General features: G+C 39.5%; 1 protein-coding gene across 9 annotated transcripts in view; it reads left to right on the forward strand.

The window, feature by feature from the left end:
* Window positions 1-26,579, forward strand: part of DOCK9 (dedicator of cytokinesis 9) — a 271,504-nt gene extending 244,925 nt beyond the window's left edge. For 7 of the 9 annotated variants that reach the window (XM_090023020.1, XM_090023039.1, XM_090023048.1 and 4 more), the window contains exons 46-53: window positions 7,515-7,637; window positions 8,940-9,053; window positions 10,596-10,742; window positions 11,786-11,996; window positions 16,399-16,589; window positions 20,523-20,623; window positions 20,810-20,948; window positions 25,314-26,579. In XM_090023020.1, coding sequence (XP_089879146.1) covers window positions 7,515-7,637; window positions 8,940-9,053; window positions 10,596-10,742; window positions 11,786-11,996; window positions 16,399-16,589; window positions 20,523-20,623; window positions 20,810-20,948; window positions 25,314-25,436 — 1,149 coding nt within the window. In that variant the 3' untranslated portion in view covers window positions 25,437-26,579. Of the gene's footprint in view, window positions 1-7,514; window positions 7,638-8,939; window positions 9,054-9,318; window positions 9,325-9,742; window positions 9,779-10,595; window positions 10,743-11,785; window positions 11,997-16,398; window positions 16,590-20,522; window positions 20,624-20,809; window positions 20,949-25,313 lie in introns of all 9 variants that reach the window. The other 2 variants (XM_090023085.1, XM_090023064.1) reach the window with 1 other exon arrangement.
* The last annotated feature ends 568 nt before the right edge of the window (window positions 26,580-27,147 follow it).

Genomic DNA, 27,147 nt, shown 5'->3' on the forward strand with positions numbered 1-27,147 from the left:
CAAATTCCCTAAAACAGAACTCTAATTCAGGCTCTTCTATTCTATAACATATTGATCTATAGTTTATTCTGTTTATTTGCAGGTTAAAAAATTTGCGTCTTTCAAGTGCCTAATTCTTTTGACATGCAGTACTCCTCAGATTTGAATATTATTTTAATTAATTTCATCTCATTATGTGACCTTTCTCAAAAGTAAAGGTGTTATAAGCAGCCAGGTCTTCTCCCTGACAGCATGCAAGAAGACTGAAGTTTTGATGTTGTCGTCTTTTTTTTCTTTTCTGCCCCTGTGGCTGCTAAGTGGACCACTGAAACCTTTGTCCACATACCGTCCAGTTCTTTGCTATATTGCCCAACATCAGAAGGGCAGATGCATGTTGCAAAATTTCCATGATTAATTGTCTGTTTACTAAAACTATAACTGTGCAGGAAGATCCCTTACAGAGACCCTTGTCCTTCCACATGACTGTATTGCTCCTTTTGCTCCCTGTTTCCAACGTTTCTTTCAGTTTGGAACTCATATTCTTTCAAGTTTTTTTTTTTTTTCATTCATGTGCAGTGATTAGTAAGTTCAGTTAATACAGGTATACATGAATGAGAAGAGCTAAACAATTAATTTTATTGTGGAGTGGTAGGCAACTTCTGCAGACCCTCTGATGGTCTCTTATCAACTACGCTTAACTAAGGGGTTATTTCCCACTTATTGGATTCCTCAGTGTCCTTAGTCAGACAGCATCTTTAAATTACAACTTCTGTTGCTATATACACTGAGGATTTAGTACAGAATTTTGGAAATATTTCATCCAGAAAGCAACAGAAACAGGCATGGCATAAGTGACCACTTCATAAGCATCATTCTTGGCTCCCTCAGACTCAAATTGCAGAGAGAGAAAATCCAGACAGATGTCTTCACAGAAAGGAAATGAGCATGTACTAAACTTCATATTCTCTGAAGAAAGATTCTGAGGGAAAAAATACATAGTGAAAGCGCTGAAGAGTTTGACTAACAAAATGTTAATCAGCTCTATGACATTATAAGTACTGAAGTAAACTGATTTGAGCAGTAGTTAGGGTTAAACTGTAGTTCAAGGGTTTTTTGGTGATGTCTTTTATTGGATCAACAGTATAGCTGACGGAGATGTTAGAGGCACAAAGTGCAGTAAAGAAACTTGCCTGCCAAAGATCAATAAAGCAGTGTTTCTCAGCCCAGGGGTTGCAAGAATATATGAAAGGGTTGTGAACAAACTTTTAAACAATAAATCAGTAAACTTTAAAAGTGGATTGTCCTTTTAAAGGAGAAAAACATGGGAAACCGTGGGTTTTCCCTTGCAGGCTGGTACAGTTCCAGCCTGCAAGGTACTATTTGGAGCCTCTCATGACCCACTCACTGGGCGAGGGGGGAGGGAGAGCTGGGACCTGGGGGCAGCAGGTCAGGACTGAGGGACACTGGCAGAGCCAGGGGGCTGTTTTCTACTTAAACTATTTACTGGGTTTGGGACTGGCCATCAATATTCACAGATGGGTCCTGGTCCAAAAAAGATTGAGAGCCACTGCAACAAAGCATTTGATGGATTGGTACTAGTGCTATCTGTTGGTCATCAGTGTTTTCCAGGTCCTTTCTAGACTATATGAGCTAGGCCAGCTCATATAGTTTCACAGTTCGGGTCGGAAGGAACCTGAGCAGATCATCAAGTCCGACCCCCTGCCATGGTAGGAAAGAGTACTGGGATCAAACGACCCCAGCAAGGTCATCAAGCCTTGTCTTAGAGACCCCCAGGGTAGGACCCAGCACCACTTCGCTTGGAAGTTGGTTCCAGATCCTAGCTGCCCTAACCGTGAAGTAGCGCCTCCTGATATCTAGCCTAAATCTACCCTCTGCCAGCTTGTGATTGTTATTTCTAGTCACTCCTGGTAGTGCTCGGGGAAACAGGGACTCCCCCAGTGCCTGCTGGTCCCCTCTGACTAGTTTGTAACAGGCCACTAGATCCCCCCTCAGCCTTCTCTTGTGGAGGCTGAACAGGTTCAGGTCCCATAGCCTCTCCTTGTAGGGTCTGCCCTGCTGCCCCCTGATCTCATGCGAGTGGCCCTCCTCTGGACCCTCTCCATGTTGTCCACTTCCCTCTTGAAGTGTAGCGCCCAGAACTGGACGCAGTACTCCAGCTGCAGCCTGACCAGTGCCGCATAGAGGGGGAGTATCACCTCCTTGGACCTGCTGGAGATGCATCTGTGGATGCATGACAAGGTGCAGTTGGCCTTCCTCACTGCATCCCCACACTGCCAGCCCATGTTCATCTTGGCATCAATGATAACTCCAAGATACTTTTCTGCCTCTGCACTGATGAGAAGGGAGTTCCCCAGCCCGCAGGTATGGTGCTGGTTGTTCCTCCCCAGGTGAATCACCTTGCACTTTTCAGTGTTGAATCCCATCCTATTCTCATCCACCCACCCCTGTAACTTGTCTAGGTCCAGTTGTAGCCTGGACCTAGACAGTCCTTCCTTCTAACATGCCCACATCCCCCCACATCTTTGTGTCATCAGCGAATGTAAATAGGGTGCTTTTTACCCCCTCATCCAAGTCACTGATGAAGACATTGAACAGTGCGGGCCCAAGGACCCACATCCTCCAGGTCAAAAACGACCCATCTACCACCACTCTGGGTGTGGGCCTCCAGCCAGTTGGCGACCCATTGACCGTGTAGGTGTTGACACCACAGTCCCCCAGTTTCTTAATGAGAATGGGGTGAGAGATGGTGTCGAAGGCCTTCCAAAAGTCCAAGGCTATGTCCACTGCTACCCCTGCATCTAAGGATTTGGTGCTCTGGTCGTAGAAGGCCACCAGGTTGGTCTGACAGGACCTGCCTCTAATAAACCCGTGTTGGTTGTCCCTAAGCATAATCTCCCCTGTTGGCCTGTCGTGGACATGTGCCAGGATAATTCTCTCAAAAAGCTTACCCAGGATCGAAGTAAGACTAACTGGCCTGTAGTTCCCAGGTCCTCCTTCCTGCCTTCTTTTGAAGATGGGAACCACATTGGCCCTCTTCCAGTCCTCTGGCACCACACCAGAGCACCACAAGTACTCGTAAAGCCATGCCAGGGGTCCTGCAATGACCTCAGCTAATTCCCTCAGCACTCTGGGGTGGAGATAGTCCAGACCAGCTGATTTAAATACCTCCAGTCCCTCCAGAAGTTCCCTGACTAGATTCTCCCTGACCCTTGGCCTAGGTGTGCCTCCCCTGGGGCCTGAGGGGGGAGTCTCATGGTTGCCATTCTATTTCAGAGAAAAAGCAGTCTGGTAAAGACCAATGATTTTTACTGTGTGATGTCATGTAGTTTTAGTTGTATTTTTTTTAATCAGTATTTTTTATACTGTAAACTATTTCTGAAATGGGGTAAAAACAGCTATTTATTTAGTCGTGATGCCTTTTTAGCTTTGAAAATTTTATATGAAATAAAAGCGCAACAAATACATTTGTAAAATAAAGAATTTAAGAACAATAAATTTTATAGGCTAGTGATTTTAATATGTTTACTGATATGAACTCGGATACTTCATTTTATCTTGGAAGCATACAGGAGAAGCATGAAATGACTTTATGGGTGCAACATTGAATGATAAGTGAACTTGCAGCATAAGACTTTTTTTATCAGTTGCATTTAAATGTGGTTTCACCCCTTTTTATTCCTAGTATATAAGTAAACATTTAACCAGGTCTGTACTTCACAAGATTATTATTTAAATCATGGATCCAATAGGTTATAAAGTGCTTACTAGGTGCATGAGTATGGAAGAGAGTGAGACACGAATCTTACCATACTTAGGTGAGGAAAAATTAGTCCATTGTGCCACAAGGATGGCACTGATTAGGTGAAAAGCTTTTAAAAATACCTTGGAAATGGTAAGCTACAATTCCATTTTAAGGAGAAAGAGAAAAAAACTAAGAAATTCTTTACCTTTCTCCCTTGCTGCTTAAAGCAGAGTTGTATCACTTGTTCACAGCTAATAAAATGATAAATAATGGAGTAGTGGTATATATTATTTCATCATCTGAATTTTCCAGTGTACTCTCTCTGTGTCATGTGTTTTGAACTTCTAAGATCTTCTGGGTAGGTTCTGCCTTTTTCTCAGTCTTACCAGTATTGAATATAATGAGCCATATCTTACCTACCTGTTAAGCATTTAAATGTGGTTCTTTTCTGCCCTATTCAAATACCTAAAAATCCATTAATGCATCTGTGTTTGTAATATGAAGCTAGGATAAGAAGGATCCACATGCTTTTTGTGTTAGGTTTTTCAGAGACTCAAGCAGGGTAAGATAGAATTCCACATAAGGGTTACTAAGGTCACCGTAGGCAGAGTAGCATCCAGCCTAGTATTGATTTGAAAATTATGAAATAATGCTAGTGCCCTTTAATAGAACTGTAGGGATTCCTTATGCTTAGGAACAATTGGGATTCCTTATGCTTACATCAGGGCTTGACAATCTACAGCCCATGGGCCAGATCCTGCCTGTGGACATGGGGGTTTTGGTAGCATTCAGCAGCAGTTGTTTTTCTCTGTTGCCATGGGGGGGAATCAGTAGCTGCAGGCACTCCCCCTGTGCTGCTATAGGATAAATGGTGGCAACAGATGGGTCCTAGCACTTGTCTTCCAGTGTGCCTCTGGCTCAAACAGGGTCAGTCTGGCCTGAAGCCTAAAAAGATTGCCAACCACTGACTTAAATGACTGATTTTTTTAGAGGACATGATTTGGCCTTTGGAAGTCATTTTCTCTTCATCTTCAGATGCTATTTTCCATCCTATTCAGGTTATTGTCCTCTGTCTTCTTTCATAAGCATGACCAAATAATAATAGAGCAGGCTATCAGGTATATGGCTGGTGAACTGCATACCCTTGTCATCCAGCCAGCAGGGCCCCTAGAGGAGTTAGAATCCCCTGGGCTCCTAGATGAGTTAGTTTTTGGCAATCCATGGAGCCCTATTAAGGATACATGTTGGCAAGCAATGGCTGAATTAATGCCTCCTGACTCGACTCCCCCTGCCAGAGGTGGATCCAGATCTGTCCTATGAGAAATCTGCATTCTGGATCTGGCCCTAGAGACCAAGCAAATCTGAAACCCCTGTGGCAGGAGAAAGCATTTGCCTTTATGCATTCAGTACTAGGAGGCTGTAAAGAGAGTAATCTGTTTTAACAGCAGCATCTAGATCTCAGCTGCTGTCAGTTGCTTAGGATGATACTCTGCAGAACATACAATTAGTGATGTGGTAGCAGTGCTGCTACAGTTGAGCAGTGTACAATGTATACGGCAATGTGTTCACATACTTTAGCAGATTATTGTTCCTTTAAACAAATAATATATTTGTGAAGTATAGCATATTTATACCTAAGCACTATCTGCAAGTGCAGTCATGTAGTAGGTATAGTCTGTTTATAGAATCCGTGTGAATTAACTCATATATTTTATTTTTCTAAACATTTAATGAACACAGAAGGAATAAATATTTTAAATTTCTTAGACTTAAAGGATTTCACAGTGCTAACTAGTATATCAGTATCTAATTATAGAAAATAGGTAAAATAAAAAGTTCTAAGTTGTCACTACACAGACAAAATCAAAGGCTTGCAGTGTGATATGAACAAAGAATGCAAAGAACTATACAAGAGATGTAATGGCTGAGCAGTTGAGGTATCTAGCTACAGATCCAGAGGTGTTGGTTCAGAACTCGTGCTGTAGGCTTCTGCCAGGCAATGCTAGTAGAAACTGGGCTGGGCAGTCGCAGGCAGCTGGGCATAATGCATCATTATGTAATATGCACACGGTAGAAGAATAAATGGGCTTTATGAAGGCAAAACAATTAATCTTTTCTTACAAAGCCATGTGGTTTGATTTTTACATCTAGAAAATTAGATTGTGGTCTTGATCCTGCATCTCTTAACTTTGTTAGATTCTGTAGTCTCCCTATGTGGTGTAGTTTAGAGGGAGAAAAGGTAGTTTTTTGGTCTATAGTCACCTCTGGCAGTCCCTACATTACACTTTCTATGGTTCCTTTAAAGAGAGAGACGAATTAAATTTGGAACAAGACATGAACCAGGGTTAAAAAATATACATTCACTAAACACAAGAGTCTGCTTTTCCATTAGGCTACTGATGACAAAGGGAAGTACAAACAGAATGACAGAGGGAATATTTAGTCAAAGTTACCAGTCCCATAATAAGGTATCTATTTGCTATCTGCACCCTCTGGTGCACAGCTTCTAAGTGTTAAATGGTGGTCTAATCTAAGAACTACCAGGAAAAATTACCATCATTACTGAAACCATTTAAAATTAACAATAGTCTCATGATAATCCTTTCATGAGATAAAATAAGTTGACCATAATCATGGTAGAGATGGAGACTTGTATACAAAGCTACATTAAGTGAACATTATACTTGCATATCGGCCTTAAATCTTTATGTAAATCTATCGGTGACACTAACCCCATTACAAATGCAGTCTCTAATTCTGCCCTGTGAAATATTTCCTTTTCACCCAATCCTGATATGAATTTTGTTTGTTAGACTGATATTGAAGCTGTTTTTCGTCTCATTTTTCTTAACATATTATTCCTTTATGTCAAGGATATAGCAAAATTAATAAAATATATTGAAAACTAAAATCTAACAAGTTTTTGAAGGAAAGGTAGTGTTTAATAACTTATTTTGTTCTTGATTATTAAATGTATGGTGATACACAAAAGAGAAAATAATCTTGACTGTTGTTGCATTAAATGTCAATACAAGTAAATATTAACTGTTTGACCGCAACTAATCTGTCTTTTATTTTTTTTGTTTTGCGATAAGATAAAACCAGCCAGGAGTTATATGCCCAGTTAACTTTGTCCATTTCCTCAAATTTCCCATTTCTTAAGTTTTGTCATCTGCCTTTCGGACTCAGAAACTCATGCTTAGTGCTGTACTAAGCATGGGTTTCTGAGCAGAGATCAGTGCAATGCACTTAATTTTGCTAGAAATGTAAATAAGTTGCTAGTCCTATGTATAAATTAAATACAAACTATAATGCTTATGTTCTGCTTGGTTAACTTGCTCTTCCTGACATTATTTTGGAATAATTAAAGACAACGAAACAGAACATTCAGTTTGAAAACTGCCTTCTAAAACAAAAAATATAAAGTTTATTTGCTTGATTAAATATAAATATGTACATACACAGAAGCTATGCAATAAAGCACATATGTTTTCCTTCTTGGGGATAGTCCCATTGAGTAGGTTATAAAATTCTCTAAAATAAACCTGCTGTATACAGTAAAGAGTTAGTGAGTATGTACGTATTTGTGGCCATGTGGAACACCATACATGTTTGTTGTTCTAGTACTTTTTGTTAATATTTTATTTTAAATACAGTGCTGTTAGATGATTTTGTTTTGAGAACTGATCTACCTTTTTCCTTGGGAAGATCTTTTATATAGTGTCCATGTCAACAGCATCAAATAATACATTTTCTTTTACTGTATTTCTAGGATGTACTGATGGAATTATTAGAGCAGTGTGCTGATGGACTCTGGAAGGCTGAACGTTATGAACTGATTGCTGACATATATAAGCTTATAATTCCCATTTATGAAAAGCGGAGAGATTTTGAGGTATTTGATAGACATTGATTCCTTGTTTTATGCCTTTGGAACCATGCTTTTCAAACAGTATGATATACTGAAACCAACTTGCGTATATAGCATTACAACAATCTTGAAGTAGAAAATTATTCAAATTGTAAATGTATTTCATTTTTAAAAACTCAGAGTTTGACCTCTTACTTCCATAGGCACTTTTCAGGTAAGTCCTGAAAAATTAAGTGGCTTACAGATAGGAAGAAGATAATGTAATAAACTGTTTTCAGTATTTTTTTAAATCTTTTTTGAAAGCCAGTGGCAAATACAGGGCCAAATCCAAAGTTTTAGTGCATTTTTAATTCCTGGCCTAGTCAATTAAACTTGTACATACATAACGCATTTTGGGAGGTGATGTTACAATCAGGGTTGGTATTTTTCAGAAACTGTATTAAATATTTATTTGGAAGATAGAAACATAGGACTGAAACATAACTTCCAGACCATCATGTCCAGTCTTCTGTATCTGGCAGTCATTTACCCAAAGATCCTAAAAATGATGCCTTGTAAACCTTCAGACACCACAGCTACAAGGGACAAAAGCAGAAATGCCCATAATGCGCTACAGCAGGCCATAGCAGGGGGAAAAAGCAAAAATGACACAGATACTGGTAATGGTCTGCCAGAAAAAGTGGTTGGTCAGTACATGCCTGGAAGATGCTAGAAAGAAAGACCATACCCCACACTACTAAGGAAGGTTGGGGGAAAAAAATGCCACAGTCCCTGCCAGTCTGACCTGAGGGAAAAATTCCTTCCTGACCTCAAATCTTTTTATTGTTATGATCCCGAGTGAAAGAGTAAGGTTTCTAGGCAGATTTCTATGAGATTTCTATGTACAAACCCCAGGTTAATTCTGGAAGGCATGGAGCCTTTCCTTGTGGCTTGACTCCCTAGAAGTTGAACTGTGGCACAGTGTACAAGTGTTCATTCTACCAGGAGAAATTCTCACTGGGAGCAAGTTCTGCTGAGCTGGTGTTGGTTATTTTTGTCCCAGGAGAAACAGAGTGAACATTTTATACTTCTTTCTACCAGGAGAAAAGCAATTCTCCTAGTAAAAACCTAATGCTTGTCTGTGGTTTTTAGTCCAATAATTCTATTGAGGTATAATTTCTGAATGTTGTTCCTATTATTATTGTTAATATCCAGCCTCTGAAACTGATGTTATTGTCTGTAAGAGATTTACACCTTCATATAGTGCTATATTTACATTTAAGGGGAAGATAAAGTGTTGGTTTGAGTGCTGCCATTTAAAAATTCCGTATTGTCATTTATTTCTAGAGATTAGCTCACCTATATGATACACTTCATCGGGCATACAGCAAAGTGACAGAAGTAATGCATACAGGCAAGAGACTGCTGGGCACTTACTTCAGAGTAGCATTTTTTGGACAGGTAAGTAACTAATATCCCTTCAATTATAGCAGAACTGAAAATATTAATTATTTTGCAAAATATCCTGTTTCACAGTCTACCATTAGTTTTTCTTTGATACTACAAAATAAAAAGCATGATACATTTATTCTGATAGAAATGATTAACCATATTAATTTTTTTTTATTTCAATACATATGTAAAACCTGGCCTAATGCTTCTATACCTTCCTCAGTAAACTTTCTGCTTTTTTCTTCTTTCTTCTTTTTTGTGTTACTATCTTAAGGCAGCGGTAAGTTCCTTACAGTGCTTAATTCTTGGTCATTTATTGAGCAATGTCTTGATGTTGCAGTGTGATTTGCAAGATTTGCTTTTCAGCTGTATGCTTTTCTAGCTATTGCAGTTCAAAAAATAACACTCAGTTCCATTTACAGAAACAAATCACCTATTTCCTAAACATCAGTACTGCATGCTTTAAACAAAATCAGACCTTCTGGCTGACTTTGCATTTGAAAACTTCACATGCTCCAATGTCTATCTACATAGTCTATTTCTCAGTAGTAAATATACTGCGGCTTTTTGGTGTGTGTATCCCAGTTGTCAGTTTACTGTGTCAGGTTGATAGTTGACACCTATTTAGGGCATGGGGATTATGTACATTGAACAGTATAACCTTCTGTTTTTTTCTGTTATCTTTTATAACTTCATAGCAATACCAGTTTACAGACAGTGAAACAGATGTGGAGGTAATTGCAGTAACTGCTTTCAAAGCAAGCAATGCAGTAAAAATTACTGCATTTCAGCTTAATTTGATGTGGGTATTTTTGTCAGTCTAGCCTTTGTTTATACATGGTATGTTGTGCTGCTTTCGCTGTTTTGTCTGTGCATCTTATGACAGAAATATTTATTTTTTCTGGTCTTAAACATGAACTCAAGTGGCTTTTTTGCTTTAAAATGGTCACCTGTTTCACCTTCCATACACCTCTATGTTGGATTCAGCTAAAAACTCAAAACAGATGGCTAACTTGTGCAGCACTAGGAAAATGGTTAGGACAACTTAATGTAAATAATTTTAAATGAGAGATAATACAAGTGATTTTATTTTGTACAATCCATTTTACATGGAAGAGCTCTTCAGAAGTTTTTCTGTATGTTGCTGCTGAAGATCTAGTTGTGTGCAAAATAATCCCTTGTGCAAGATCAATGATCTGGCAAGTGAAACAGGAATGAAAATGATTCATTTAATATAAATGTGAGAAATAAGTTTTGACCTCAAAAGCTTTAATATTAGCATACCATCTAATTACAACATTCCTCTAAGTTTGTAATTTTATGTTCTTCCATTACCTGTGCACCCATTTTTTGTAAATATACACATTTTCCTTTTTCTTTTTTCTTAGGGTATCTTTTTTACTTGGATTTTATTTTGACATTTTTCTTTCTAATTTTGCTTGAACCTTGGCGTTAAGTGTGTTTGCCTGGAAAAGCACAAACTGCTCAATATAATTGCCTTATACTAATGCCTAATTATTCTTTAAAAATTCTGGTTGTTTCTTTTCACAGGGCTTCTTTGAGGATGAAGATGGAAAGGAGTATATTTATAAAGAACCAAAACTGACACCTCTTTCGGAGATATCCCAGAGACTACAAAAGCTCTACTCTGACAAATTTGGATCGGAAAATGTCAGAATGATCCAGGATTCTGGCAAAGTAGGAATATATTTTCTTACAGAGTAGAACACGTTGTTTAAAAGAAAATGGAGTTCTTCTCACATTCTAATTACTTTGTTCCATGTACCCTTGGACAATCAATAGTGTGAGCTTCAAACATCACTGCATATAAACTTGGCGGCAGGGAATTGTTAGGCACTTGTTTTCAAATAGTGGGAAGCATTGCAATTCATTAGTTTGCTCTGATTTTTCTCTCTGTTTCACATTCCTAATACATTTATCTGTTAACACAAAATTGAATAATTTATTTCAGTGTAGGACATCTGGCCTATTTACTGCCAACAGAGGTATAGTGATGGCTTTGCCAGCTCAAACTAGATCATTCTCAGAGTTTTCCCACTTCTGTGACTTTGGAAGCAGAGGCCAAATTTTTCTTGTTATAGTGAGTTAGTCTTACCCTTCTGAGAACACCTGTGTTTGCATTCAGTTAATTATGGGAATAGGAAGGATATCCTCTCCAGGTACTGATATTGTGCCTATAGTATACTTAATTATTTTTGGTTTCATTGAATCATAGAAAGTTAGGGTTAGAAGGGGGACATCAGGAGGTCATTTAGTCCAACTGCATGCTCAAAGCAGGACCATCCCCAACTAGATCATCCCAGCCAAGGCTGTCTTTGGATCTTAAAAACCTCCTTGTATCAGCTGATATTGGTTCCTGATTTTTTGAGTACCCAGTTGTCTAAACTTTCTTTTAATATAGCTTTCATTGAAATGAATGTAAGCAGTGGGTATGTTTCTGTGATCACATCTCTCTCTTACTTTGCAGCCCTATATAGCGCAAGTATTGTAGAAAATTGTGTATTTTGTATCTCTTCTGATGTTATGTGTCCAGCCTCTGATGATTAAATGAAAAAGATGAGTATGTCTTCATTAAAATAAATGTAGCTCCACAGGACCCCAATAGTTCTTCATTTGGAGTAACTGGCAGAATCAGGTCCAAAATTGAATTTTGAGTACCTATGGACTTTCAAACAAATCAAATTTAATTGTGATTTCATTTTTTCCCTATTTTTCTAAAGGTAAATCCTAAGGATTTGGACTCTAAATATGCATATATTCAAGTTACACATGTAATTCCATACTTTGAGGAAAAGGAGTTACAAGAGAGAAAAACAGACTTTGAGAGGGCTCACAACATTCGGCGTTTTATGTTTGAGATGCCTTTTACTCAATCTGGCAAAAGACAAGGCGGTGTGGAAGAACAGTGTAAACGGCGAACTATTTTGACGGGTATTGTTAGATGGATTTTTTTTATTGGAATGTTCCTTTTATTTGTTCTTTTTTTATTTAACACTGGATGCTGAGAATTCTTTCATTCAGAGCTGCCAAACTTGCCCCACGCCTCAGAGCTCCTCCTGGGCCAGATGCGTGGTACCACTAGCTGCAACAGCGGTGGGTCCATCAGTGGTGGATGGGAATGGGGTGCACTGTCAGCAGGTCAGGTGGCCACCGGGCAAGCGGCACTGTGTTGGCACAACCCTCAATTGCCCCCTGCCACAAACAGCCATGTACAACAGAGCCTAGATGCCCCGAATTCTGTAGCAGGTCAAACCCTCAAATTCCAGAACTGAGGCTGGCTAGATGCAACAGCTGTATAGGCTGGATCTGGCCTGTGGGCTGTTTGACACACTGGCTTTAAGTGATGAATGTGTTATATTTTTAAGGAAAATCCAAATTCATTGCAAATATTTCATGAAAGACAAATTAGTTAAACTGATAGAATATTCTAAAAAAAAAAAAAATCATTTGTAGATCCCAAACCATTTTAAAATAGATGTACTGTCAAGAATGCTATTTTACAATAGTGCAACTAAGTCCTCTTAATATGTTCCTGTAAGAGTATTGACCCTGGGGGGAGACATTTCATCAAGTTATTACTTTCCTATTGTACCCCAATAACAGTTTATTATCTAATGCCGAGTGCAATTGCATATACAAATAGGTTCCTACAGGGATTTATTTTCAAAAAATCATAGAAACAGAGGTGGATAACACAACTTAATAAATTAAGGTAGATAAGGGCTCCATACTAACATTCTTGCTACTACGCGTGACAGCACTCAAAATTGGAGATGTTTTTGCTTCAGGGGTCTGCTGTACTCTCATCCCTTTTTATACTCCACACACTAGGAAAAAAGCATTGCAATCCAATTCTCAGTCCACCTCAGGTAGCTTAAAATCTTGGGCACTCTGGGTTCTAGATCTTGAATCATGAACCACAGTCAAAGCCCTTTAGAGACCTTCTGTTTCTCTTTTCTTTATCAAACTCATTTTCTTTTTGTTTTGATATAATACATTAATAGCCAACTTTTTCTTGGGGCCTTGGCAACTCTTTCCACCACCCCCTCACTTTGCCACGTAGCACCATCATTTTCAGGTACTCTATCTAACCTTTCTTTGGTGTATCCCTATTCTGGAAGAGGTCTTTGCCTCTATGACTCAAGACATGGCTCAGTCATGTGTACTCCAACACTAGTTCATTACACCATGACCTTGGCTTTTGGTCAGCTGCTCATCCAGGTTTGGTTCCTGAACAAGACCCCTGTTCTATAGGACTCAAAAAGAAGACCTTGCTTAATGTAGTCTGAGACTTTATAGTCCAGTTAAGATACTGCTGAAGTCCACAGAGGCCTGAGACTTCACAGGCAGTTATGGCTACCTCTGTAGGTCATAGCAGTTCTGCGCAGATCATCTGGCACTGTCATCTGGCTTGGTAGGTTGCCCTTAGTCAACTCCAGAGAAAACCAGCAATAAACACCCCAGCAGTCGTTGACACATTAGCATTCCACCGCTACCAGTTTGGCACTCATGGCTCCTCTGCTAGTTTCAGCATCTTTTGTGGCCTTAAGTGGCTTTATAATTCTTCAGAACTGTGACTGTCAATCTTTCCTGTCAAGGTGAAGGAAGACTGTGTTAGAAGGCAAAAACTGCACTTATCAGGGCCATTTGGTTTCAGAATGGCACCAGATGCAAGGGACAAAATCAGTCTGTAAAGTAGTCTGAACCTCATATGTAAGTTGAAGCTCTTCATTTGGGTTTCATTTGCTCAGTGCTTTGCAGCTATACCTGGCTTCTGTTCAGTTTTCTGTTCCTGCTTATCCTATTTCGGTGTCCTCAGTTTCTCGGCTCCTGACTTCTGGCACTACCTGGAATATAGATGTGACGCTTACTTACTGATTAGGACTTGGACTCTTTTGACATGTCCAGACGAGCGCACACATGCCTCTTGCAGCATCTCAAACCCCTTTGAGATGCAAGAGGCATGTACAGGAACAAAAAAAGTTCTCTGCACTGCAAATTTGCAATGCGGGAGCAAAATTAGATACCTGGATATCCAGGGGTCAAAAAATAACCTGAGGGTTAAAAAGCAGGGCAGAGCACAGTCCTAGACCGTGTCCTGAAGCAACTGGAGGCTCGGTCCTCTACAGAAGATGCTTGGGTATCCAGCAAGAGTGTCCTTATGGCTAGCCCTTGCCCCGGTCCTGAAGCACAGCACCTGCCTGTGCCAGGTAAGCAGCAGTGCAGGCTGCAGGGACCTGCACCTGGCTTTGTGGCAGGTAAGTAAGGGGTTGGGGAGGCTAGAGGAGTGGGGAGGGGACCATTAGGGGGCCCCACCTAGCCTCAGCCTCAGCCTCCTGTTCATTCCCCCTACCCCCTATTCATTCCCACCACCACCCCCATTTGAGGGCTGAATGAGCCTGGTAACCTTCCATAACATCTTGGATCTGGGCTCTAGGCAAGCAGCAGATCTCCCAAGACAACAGGTTAGGACAGCATATGTATGCCTCTGTCCCCTGCAGAAGGGAGTCTCCAACCACTGCCATCCATCACTTCCTCTTGTTGGCACTGGTCTTGATCCTCCCGACCTTGGGGAGTCTGGCTTGGCCTCTTGTGGAATGTGCTGTTTCTCCTCTGTTGCTAGGGCTCCTTATCTGTTCTCCAGCAAAACCACTGTAGGTGGGGATGAATATTTATGCTTGTTGCTAGAGGTCACACAAGCTTCCACTTTCCTGGGAGTCCTTGTCTTTTTCCTTCTCTAGCACCACCTCTGGAATTATTTCACCATGCTAAGCGCTTGTATCTGCACTTATTCTAAAAACAACACCAGCATTATGCCAGATGAGGTTCTTGTCCCAATATCATCCCATTTAATAAGGATAAGTTCTGAAGTTTTCAGGACGTGATGGAGCATACAGTCCAGGCCCTTCATATCTGACTAGAGAAAGCCCAGTGGGGTTGTTCACAGTGTAGTTGGAATACTGCTATGCTATAGCTCTACTAAAGTAACCCTGCAAATTAATAAGATGTTAACAGGACTAGCCATGTCGGTTTGGAATAGGACAGTCAACCATGAGTGTAACCATAAAGATCGGCACCCTGGGTGGCTGCGGCATTAGGGGCAGTGGTGGGAGCCAGGCCAGTGTCAGATATAGTGACCAGGCTGGGAGCTCATTCTCCGGTTGTCCACCCATAGTTATGTTATTGCAAGAAAAATCTCTCTCAGATGGGCTGAATAATTGTCTTGTCATGCACTGTGAAGGTAGCTTGGGTAAATAAGAAAGCTGGGCAATTATGCACTACTCCTGACAGAGTTGAAAGGCTTACCCTTACGCTAGCTTCCAGTTCCAAATATAGTCAGTTACCAAGTTCTTCTGGCCAGCTTCCATGTCAGTAAGCTCATGGTCAACATAACAGGCTCCTTACTTGAGGAGTCCAAAGAAGCCCTTTTAGTCCTCAAGTTTGAAGGGCATATAGCAGTGAAGACTTCATTTCTTGATGCTCCAGATACCACCTCCTATTCTGTAGTTTGGACATGGCTGTCCAGAACTCCAAGACATTCTTCTGCCTGCAACTTTCTGGGTTTTCCAAAGAAGTTCAGAGTTTTACCTTCAAAGAGCTCTTTTTCCTCAGTGCTAAAACCAGTGAGACTATCCATATGCTAAAAGACTCTGGAGCCACTTTGCCTTTTCCAGAAGTGTACCCTCAAGCTCCAAAAGAGAAATATTAAATATTCAAAGAACTTTGTCTGCCTGCATTAAATACTAGGCATTATCCACTTTTACATGTGCCCAGCAGACATCCTCTCCTGCTTCTTTTCTTCTTTCTTCAAGCCTTTGGAATCTCCAAAAAAGTGTCAAGTTTTCTATCGAAGAAAATGTTTTTGGCTATATCATGTGCCACACAGCACCCATCTGGCAGGGTGGAGGAAAGTGGCCTACTCACACCCATTGAGACATCCCATTCTTACCATGCATTTGGCAACTGCCTCTTAAAAAAACTTAAATATAGTCATAATTCAGAATATCCCTACTTTTATTAATAAATTATATTTTTAGTTAATTTTAATTCCAGTTTTAAAAAAAGCAGTTCTATTTGTTCATTTTTCATACTGTTTACAGCCAGAAATGAAAGCTGTTTTAAGCCAAAGGTATTGGAGACTGTTTGCCAGTTTGTTTTTTGTAGTTGATTACTTGTAGTTATGTATTAACTAGACAAAGCTGTTTGCTGTATGAATGAGAAAAAGAAAAGTAGACTGATTTTAAAGAATATTGTAAAATGTCACCAAACTACATTGTTTCTAATGATATTGACAGAAATATGTTATTTAAACTATGTATTGTTTTGTCCTTAGCAATACACTGTTTTCCCTACGTGAAAAAGCGCATTCCTGTAATGTATCAGCACCATACTGATCTAAATCCCATTGAAGTCGCCATTGATGCAATGAGCAAAAAGGTTGCTGAACTCAGGCAACTTTGTTCTTCAGCTGAAGTAGATATGATCAAGCTACAACTAAAGCTACAGGGAAGCGTCAGCGTTCAGGTAAGATCATTCAGCTGGCTGTGCAGAAAAACATGGCTATTTCTTTTCATAGTAAAATATAGAATGACAAATACTGAAAAGTTTAAGCTGTCTTTCAGCTGCACAGTTTCAATTTTTATGTACTTTATGAGCCCAAGGCTAAATATCTCACATGTATTTAAAAAAAAAAAAAAGCTTGGCTCTTTTTGGTTTTGGAGTGAGAGGTTGAAAATAAAATAAAGCAGTGGCTTCCCAAACAGAAAGGAATAATTAATACATTTTGTCTAAGTTTTAAAGTTCACTTCAAATGTAATCATTTTGCATTTGTATCATAGTCCAGGGTTTAGGAAGAAAAAGTGAAGCCAAAAGCACACAGAGATGGACAGAATGTGAAAAGAATAGTGAAACTGAGGAAGAGAGTTAAGAATATGGTGGAAAAGATACACTGGTAATAGATCATGTGGAGGAGTGTGCATGTACATACATATTATAGGGAAATCTTGTTAAGTAATGTAAGCATAGATTTCCTTTTCTTTTCAGATATACTCTTTCTTGCCTAGTTTGTTGGATATAATGGATTTTCTATGATCAGGTCACAAAATCATTGGACTCAGGTGTCACGGTGGATGTATTCTTTCTGGACTTCAGGAAGGCCTTTGACACTGTCTCCCACCCCATTCTCATTAAAAAGCTAGGTGACTGTGGCATTGATGCCTACACAGTCAGATGGGCCGCTAATTGGCTGAGGGGCCGCACCCAGAGAGTGGTGGTGGATGGGTCATATTTGACCTGGAGGGATGCGGGCAGTGGAGTCCCCTAGGGCTCTGTCCTCAGGCCTGCACTGTTTAATCTCTTCAGCAACTTGGACGAGGGGGTGAAAAGCACCCTGTTCAAATTCTCTGACAACAAGATTTGGGGCGAGGTGGGCACACTAGAAGGGAGGGACCATATACAGCTGGACCTGGACAGGTTACAGGGGTGGGCAAATGAGAATAGGATGGGCTTCAATACTGACAAGTGCAGGGTGCTGCACTTGGGCAGTAGGAACCAGCAGCATACCTATAGGCTGGGGAACTCCCTTCTTGAAAGCACAGTGGCAGAAAGAGATCTTGGAGTCGTTATTGATTCCAGAATGAACATGGGCCGCCAATGTGAGGATGCGGTCACTAGGGCTAACTGCACCTTGTCATGCATCCACAGATGCATCACAAGCAGAGCCAAGGAGGTGATCCTCCCCCTCTATCCAACACTGGTCAGGCTGCAGCTGGAGTGCTGCATCCAGTTCTGGGCACCGCACTTTAGGAGAGATGTGGCCAGCATCAAGAGGGTCCAGAGGAGGGCCACTCGCATGATCCAGGGACAGCAGGGCAGACCCTATGAGGAGAGGCTATGGGACCTGAACCTGTTCAGCCTTCACAGCAGAAGGCTGAGAAGGGGATCTGGTGGCCGCCTATAAACGTACCAGGGGGACCAGTGGGGAATGGGAGAGATCCTGTTCCCCCCAGCACGTCCCGGAGTAACAAGGAATAATGGCCATAAGTTGTTTGAGAGTAGATTCAGGCTGGACATTAGAAGGCACTACTTCACAGTCAGGGCGGCTAGGATCTGGAACCAACTTCCAAGGGAAGTGGTGCTGGCTCCTACCTTGGGGGTCTTTAAGAGGAAGCTTGACAGTTGGGTCATATGAGCCCAGTATTCTCTCCTGCCCAGGGCAGGGGGTTGGACTTGAAGATCTGGTTAGGTCCCTTCTGAACCTACATCTATGAATCTATGAAAAAAGGGGCAGAATTAAGATTCCCCACATAACCATAAATGTGGAATTTTTCAGTGTTTGACTTTGCAATGTTAATTATGTCCTTTTAAACATAGATTGGATGTGTATTTTTAACATGCATGTATGTAACTACACAACTATAGAGTGTTTGGGTATGATTGGCCATCTAATAAAGGTATTTTTAGCTAGAAAATGTTATCTCCATTTTACTTATAATTATGTAAGAATTTCAAAATCTGTAACTGTTTCACAAACAAACCTACATTTAAAAAGATCAGTTCAATCACTGCATTTAAGGTTTGCATACACAGCAGATACAGCAAGCAGCCTTGTTCCTGGAGTCAAACTTAATTGATAGCAGTCTATCTGCTGTTGACTGTTTCTTACTGTTGGTGCTGAGATTGGGGACTTTTATATTTGAAAGGTGGGTAGGGAAGGAACCAAAGGGCAGATTAGATTACCCACAGGGCTCAATTAATTTAATTGTAAAATTCTTTTAAAAAAGAATATTGATTTATTCCCTATGATCTATCATTTATTTCTAAATGGTGAGCTGTGTTGCACCTATCAAATACTAATATATTGGGAAAAGATATTTCTGTCACATTTTAGAAATATCTAATAGTCACGAAAGATGACTCCAGTAACACTTATGGGAGCCCTTCAAAATGATTTCTATGTACAGTGCCTTTTATGATGGACTTAAAAGCAATACTGTAATCAAAGCTGTCATCTAACATACCTGAATTGTGAAATAAATTGTTCACACAACCAGAACTAGAGTATATCTTGTAGTCTGTCAAGTGTGCACCCAGCAGTTTGTTGCTGATTTACAAATACCTCCTTGTCAGGGGTTGTCAGTTAGTAAATGAGCTGCTTCTCAAGGATTTTCCCATTGCCATACCAGGCTATAGATTAGGTCCCAAATAGAAGTGCCGTCTGAGAAGAGGTCCTGATACTTAGACAGGACAGCACTGTCTTGGGTGTGGGAGAGGGAAGAAGAATTCTACAAAAATATGTAGATGGCATGAAAAGAAGGAAAAAGCCAAGCATCTTGATCATCTTTGAGGTCTGCTCTTCTATAGCATGGGAACTCTGCTTTAGAGTAGACAATGGTTACCTCGACTCTCAAAGGCAGGGGAGTTTTTCATTGAAATATCTCGGAGATCTTGTAGAACCTTCTAGTACAGCTCTAGATAAGTCTTCAACTATATAAGCTTGCACTAATAGCTTACAACCTTAGTTGGACAAAATTTAGCAAGTGGGTAAAATGGAGGAGGAGGCTGGAGTAATGATGAAAACCAAACTCGCTTCTTTTTTGTAAGGAAAGGTTTTATGAAGAATTCAGATATATAACACCATTTTTTAATAATATAAATAAACAGATCAGTAACAATCATTTTAATTCACAAGCTGCTTAGGCAGCAGGTTGTGAACTGAAACAATGCAAATACAAATTTCCAACTTATTCCAATTATGCCTTTCTGCCACCCTTGAAATGTTCTCTTTGAGTCAGAAAGCAGCATGGAAAAATATCTTGTTTATTTGACTATCACTTATACTTCTTCCCTAAAAATCAGTCCTCCAAAATTGGGGTACATCTTAAGCAGGGAAGCTTATTTTGTGGAATGAAAGCATGGGGATGCTGTAATGGCTGCCATGTGCTCTGTTTCTCTCCTGGCCACAGGAAGGGTGGAGTGCACTCCTCTTCCATGTCAAAACTAATTATAACCCCCTCTAAGTCACTGCTGAATTGGCAGCAAGTAGCTTTTGCCCGAGCAGCCAAAAAGCTGCTACCAATTCGGCTGCAACTGTGAGAACATTAAAACTAGCTTTTGGCTGAGCAGCAGTGCTGAAGAATGTACGCTGCCCCTGTGGTCAGCACTGTCAACTCTGCAGAAATCTTCCCCCCCCCTCCCCCCGAGTTCTTTCTGCCTTCCCAAACAATGTGCGTGTCTTGTTTCAGGCCATATGGTATGTGAGAAAATGCTGCATCTTGCTATGCTGTGCCTGCTCAAATATACTAAGTTTTTGTCAGTCCATTACTTTAAAAAAGCAGTACGTTCACTTAAGCAAAACAAGCTAATCTAACTTCTTTAAACAACAGAATGCTTTAGTTGGAATAGTATGGGAAAGTAGCAAATTAACTTTATTTTAGATTATTGTTGTTCTTGTTTTAGGTTAATGCTGGTCCATTAGCATATGCAAGAGCTTTCTTGGATGCTACAAACACTAAAAGATATCCAGACAATAAAGTGAAGTTACTGAAGGAAGTTTTCAGGTATACTGTCTAAAAATACACTGACTTGTTTTTTTCAAGACTGAAATTTTCTTTTTACTCATGAACTAACTGCATTAGCAATGTCTCAGTTGTGTTGAGAGTACAAAATTACTAAGTAACATTGGATATAATTATTGTGGATGTTTTCTTTGTTTTACTTTGTTTTCTGTTTTTATACAATTTCAGACAATTTGTTGAGGCTTGTGGTCATGCCTTGGGGGTAAATGAACGACTTATAAAGGAAGATCAGTTAGAGTATCAGGAAGAAATGAAGGCAAACTACAGAGAAATGGCAAAAGAGCTTTCTGAAATAATGCATGAACAAGTATGTACTGAACTTATTTAAATGTAACACTATTCAGGATGAAGTTTCTTGTGCTATAATCTGAACCCGTTGGGGAAAACAGATTTAGGGCAATGGTTACAGATTTAGGGCAACAAGGGCAAGACTACACCTACTTGTTTAAAACAAGTATAGTCCACTCTTCCATCAGATATTCTTATGTTGAAGTCTGAACACGACATGGCTGTCCCAAATTTTGTCCATTTAAAAAAAAATCAATCTAAGTGAATACTAGGGTTTTTTACAGTATTTTGTGAAATACTTTTTATAGTATTGCGGTATTGCAAATACTTCTGTAGTCTCTTGAACTAAATCCCTTTTCACCAAGGAAATAAATCCGGTTAACACCAATCTCTGCCCTGGCTTGTCAGTGTGGAGTGGGGAAGACTGTGAAAGGGTATGTATGTGATGGGCAGCCTTTCTTGCCCTGTGTTCCTCAACAACCTATATAAGAACCACAAGCTTCCAGTATCTCTCTCTATCCTTTCCAGTGAGATCAGGCAAACCTTCAGTGAAGTGAAGCTTTTTCAGGACTTGGCCATATGGCAGAGAAACTGGATATTCACTTGCAAAGTAGAATTTTTTTTTCAGGCAACAACCATGGCAATATACAGAGAAGCAGTGACTTGGGGGGAATGACCAAATGAACTAGGAAGATTTGATCCAGACATCAACCTTCTGCATGAAATTCACTGGTGTACTGCTAGATTCTAATTTAGCACAAGCACATCTTCCCTCAGTACAGGTTTGGCTGTGCAAGACCTCAGAGACTGTGACTTTGACCTCCACAAGGACAAAGACAAAGACCTAAACTTACTGGGGACATGTGCCCCATGATGTAGATGTGTTTCTACAGCAGACTTCACCTCACCATGGCCTTTCAAGGAGTGGTTGAGGATCCATATGTCAGCAGACAGATGCATCTGGTACTAGATGATTGGAGCCCTTCCAGGTATCCACCTTTCATAGTTGTGAACAGATCTGAGTTTAGGATACAGAATACCCTTTCCTAGGCCTCTGCTTACAAAAGATGTTGCCCTGAAGATGGGGATCCCTTACAGAGTAACTAAAAACCTTGAGAAAAGGCTGACAGTGGAGACCAGTCTTCACATCAACATTTTAGAACTATGAGCTGTCTGGCTGATATGCAATACCTCCTTATCCATAGTCCATAGCAGTGGCTTTGCCAATGCTTCCTGTCCTGGACAGTAGCAGAACTCTGCATTAACTTAATCAGCAAGCTCTTGCAGTCCCTTAATCTTTACTCCCTTTGCCAAAAGGTGGGATTCCTCTGGTACTGGTGCATCAAGCTGGCATCATTGCATCATGCTGGTATTTCTACATCTCCTCATTCTTTCATCTGTTTGTTTATATCTGAATCGTGTCTTCATGTTCAAGAAATTATGGTAAAACACTAGCCTATGGCAAATGCAAACTGTTCTCACGCATCTTCTCTTTTACTCCTTAATATACTAATATCTTACCAGACATGTCTCTTAACAGCATATAGTACAGGCACAGAGAATATCTTTGTCCTATAAAAAAATTGTTCATGTTCTCTTAACCAAATAAAATATCTACATGACTTTTCACAGAATCTAGAGTAATACCTTTCCTCTGCAGTGGAAAGCTTACAGTTGAAAGCAAGGAAGGAGATGAAGACAGCAGTTCAAACAGGGAATGATAATTTGGAAAGAAAAAAGATAAGGAAGACGTGTTAGAAGAGGGATTTACAGAAACAAGGCAGATAAAAATGACATACTTTTTGAATGGCTGAACCTGATATGCCACAAGGCAGGAACCCAATGGAGGGTTTGGAAAGAGGAAGGAGGAATAACATGACTGAAAAGAAGTGTGTAAAGGAGGTTTATATAGGAAGAAAAACAAGGACAAAATTAGAGCTAGAACATAAACTGCATACACACATTCGGATAATCTGGGAGAATTCTCCCAAGTTTGTTCTCAGGGTAGAAAACCTTACCCAGAGCCACATGTACAGACATCCAAATGATGAGGCCCTGAAGAGTGGAGAGCTGACACTGTGCAGCCAAGGAGGGGCCCTGTGCACACATCTCGTATGCTCTGCATGCTTCCTTAGTCTGCCTGGCAACAGACGACAGCAGAACCTGGGGGGCCGCCAACTATCTAGTACCAGAAGGATCTGTCTGCTGACATACAGATCCTCAACCACTCTTGAAATGCTGCTGGTGAAGTCTGTTGTAAATATGCCTGCACATCATGGTAAGTCTTTATCAGCATGTACAGGCATTCACTCTCCTAGAAGAAACTCTCCTGGAAGTGATTTAACTCTGGGTTGTTCCCTGGTTATATTTCTCCTAGAGCAGCCATTTTCACTCTGGAACAAATATTCTGAACATGTGTACATTCATGATTTCTCCTGGGAAAACAGAGACTGTCCCGGGAGAAACTGAATGTCTGTACGAGGCTGTAGTTTGAGGGGAGAAAGGAAGGAATCTAAAACCGTGTCACGGTAAAAGGTTGGAAAGATAATAGAATGTCAGCAGCACAAGAGAGAGTGCCATGCTTGTTGTAGTGTTAAAGAGAAATATCAAAAGCTTTTTTTGGAAGAAATTACTGCAGGACAGCAGGAGTAGATGACAATGATACATCGGTATGCAGCAATACTGTACATTACCAGTGTGGTGTTATACAGGTGTGCTGTGTTAGTAAATCTGCTAATTTTAATTGGACAGGTTGCATGTAAGTATTGATCCAATTTTACTTTTACTTCTAAGTTGTAACTTATATGTCAAGACCTGAAAGTTTCTTTTAGGGAATGAAATTACAGTGAAATAATTGAGATAAAATTGTAATCCATTTTGTCTGAAATTCATTGTTATGATTGTTATAAAAATGCTATGTTTAATTACCTGACTTGGCTCTGCAATTGGAAATATACTGAACATTTTCAGTAATGTTTTGTTGGTTGTGTAAACAGTGAAAAATCAAATTTAACAAATTAGAACAGCTAATATTATGAACTGTTTAAACAGCTGATTGCAGGAAACTACATGATGCATTAAATGAAATAGCAAGGGGCTTTGTAGAAATAAAAATTAACCATTTTCTTTCTCTCTCTCTCTCTCTCTCTCCCATACTACTTTTGCAAACATGATCAGATGGGATGGTAATTTTTTGTTGTACTTTTGTTTTTAGCCTCTCTACCTAGCTTTCTATCATTCCTTTTTATTGTAGTTATACAGGAGGAGAATTAATTTCTGTGGTGCTAAACTCGGCAATATGTTATAGAGCAGGGATGTCAAACATGCAGCCCGGCCTGTAGAGCTGCTGTATCCTGCATGCCAGTCTACCAGCATGCCTCCAGAAGTTGGGGAGAGTGGTTGGGGGGAGCAGCCTGCTGCAGAATCCAGAGCCCTTGGGCCTCAGTGGACATGGCAGTCAGCAGCTGCAATAGGACAAGCAAGTTCTGAAACAGCCCTGGTCACCCTCCAGCCACTTCTGTTGCCACCAGAGTGACACCAGCTCCAGCTCCTCAGCCCCATGCTGGACCCATAGCTGGAGGTGCCGCCTCAGCACAAAACACATCTGGGGCTGGATCATAGCCCAGGGCAAGTGGTAAATTTGACACCCCTGCTATACAATATGGTCAGAATAGCAGTTGTTTACTGTAAGATCCTTTGACTAGGCTGTCTTGCACTCCTATGTGGCAGTAAAACTTGCACAGCCTTTTAGGAAGAAGGGAATATAATTTCAGAGGGAAAATGATAGTAGAGTAGTCCGTGTCAAAGTACAGCAAAGGATTTGAGTGATTAACATAATTATTATATTTATCATCTTGTCCGTAACACTTCCTGGGACAGTCGAGGCTAAAACTTTTGCTTCTCTAATGAGAAGTGAACCATCTGTAAACTGAGTTTATGAAAGTCTGCTTTGAACTTTTCTTTACTCTCTGAGACTTTAGAGTTATTCCTGCTTTCTAAGGATAAGTTTGTTCCCTTAAGTTCTAAAAGGAAAAAGGAGCTATTCAAGTCTCAGCCAATGAGAAATGTGTGAAATTTTAATTGGGTGGATTTTCTAATGTTGAAAAAATATTATCCATTTTTGTGGTGCTAACCTCGGCAATATGCTGTAGAGCAGGGATGTCAAACATGCAGCCTAAAAATTTAGGGTAGGATTCCTGGTAGTGGTGTTAATAAACCCTTTAAAAAGTGTGTGTAGCTGATGGTAATATAAAAAAATATGAGTAGATAAAGAGCACATTATGAAAATTGACCGGTATTTTATTGTTTTTTATGTATCATTTTTATAATCGATTGTATATGCATGTAATCACGTTATGGTAAAGAAATCTATTTTTCATTTAAGATTACTCCTGTTGAAGAAAAGGCCAGTGTTATGTCTAATTCGCTACACATTTTCAACGCCATAAGTGGAACTCCAACAAGCACAACAGTTCATGGGATGCCCACATCATCTTCAGTTGCATGATTGTTATGTAAAGGAAAGTAAATTTTTCTTAAAGTGTGCATGGATATGTTGTAACACTTCCAAACTCAGGATGATTATAGAGCTAAATATTGGGCACATACAAGCCATGTAAATTAATATTAAAGACTGAGCACACTTAAATATTGGGGGAGGTGCAGGACTAGATAAATAGTGGTTATAGTTCTGTAGAAAAACAAAAGGGTGCACATATATTTTTTAATTCTGCTGGCAATGTTAAAATTTTTCACAATGTCTTTACAGAGGTGTATGTTGGAAACTTTATCATGAAAGTTAATTTCTCTTATTCCTTTGAAAGTATTTTTCAAATTAATGGCACATTACAGAAAAAGTGTTGTGGAATGTAAGTTTGCATATATATAATGTTCAGGTGTTCTTTTATGTATGGCACATACTGATTGATTCCAAATACAAGAACTATTTTGGGACTAGATAGAGACACTAGTTTTTTGGGTTTAATGGAACTGACGATAGTAGTTTTTGTACCATTGACAAATTGCTGTGCTCCATTTTATACCTTGTTAGCATTTTGAAAGTACGTGAGCTTAAAGCTGATTAAAATAATTAAGTACAACCAAAGGTCTGTATTAATGAACACCAACTTACACTTTAATTTTATTAGTAGTAAATTGATATGTACATATTGTTTGTTAATACAGTCCATGCATTCTGTACATAAATTAATTACATTTCTAAACATTTTTAATACTCATACCAGCTCTCACCCCTCTGCTTTAAGTTTGTGACAATTTTGTGCTCATTCTAGGTATATGCTATATATTTGATTTTACAGTTGTTTATTCTTGTATATAAATAAGTGCAATACAAAGATGTATACAGTCTTTGCTATGTTAGGTTTATACACTGTTTAAAAAATCATCTTTTTGCCAAAGTGATGGAGTATGTGATTGGTGATCATAATTGGTAAATGGTGGTGTAATTTAAAGCTTTTACCATATTATTATTCTTTTAAGACATTTAATTTAGTAATTTTATATTTGGGGAAATAAAGGTTTTTAATTTTATTTAACTGGAAACACTGTCCTGCTGTACTACATTAAACATTCTGTACTACATCTGTATTAAAAAAACAAACAAACAAACAACCATGGCTAACTTTCTGAAGTGTCTTTTGATTCTTGTTGTTTTGGCCTTATCCGTAAAGGTGCAAAAAAAAAAGATGATTTTTTTTTTTTTTAAATCAGTTTGCGACGCACAAACTTTAACCCATTTTGCACTTTGGAATATTTAAGGACTTCCACACTGCATGTATAATACAATATGGAAGTTCTTTTGAATAAATTCTCTGTTATAAAGTTGTTACATCTGATTTACTCCTACACTTTCATTGTAGTTAACTAAAACCTTCATAGAAATTCTGTCCACTGTTATGCTGCTATCATGAATTTACCAAAGGATGTCTGATGATAAAGTGTAGCTCTCCCACTCCCCTTCAAGAAAAGAAAACCATTAAAAAATTCTCTCACCCTTGCTCCATTGTGATATGCTACCATTTTCATTACTGAAGAAGTGAAGTTCTATGTTGCCCTTGTTTAATAATGATATTTTGAGAGAGCTCAATGTTGTTTTATACATAAGCTTTGTGAGAATAAAAATTCTTTGGGTGAAAAATCCAACTCTCCAACTTCTCCTGAGTAGACTTCTGCAGGCATATTACTATATGCATATACTT

The sequence above is a fragment of the Crocodylus siamensis genome, chromosome 1 (genome assembly GCF_052110815.1).
Source record: "Crocodylus siamensis isolate JL-2025a chromosome 1, ASM5211081v1, whole genome shotgun sequence".
Taxonomy (NCBI): domain Eukaryota; kingdom Metazoa; phylum Chordata; order Crocodylia; family Crocodylidae; genus Crocodylus; species Crocodylus siamensis.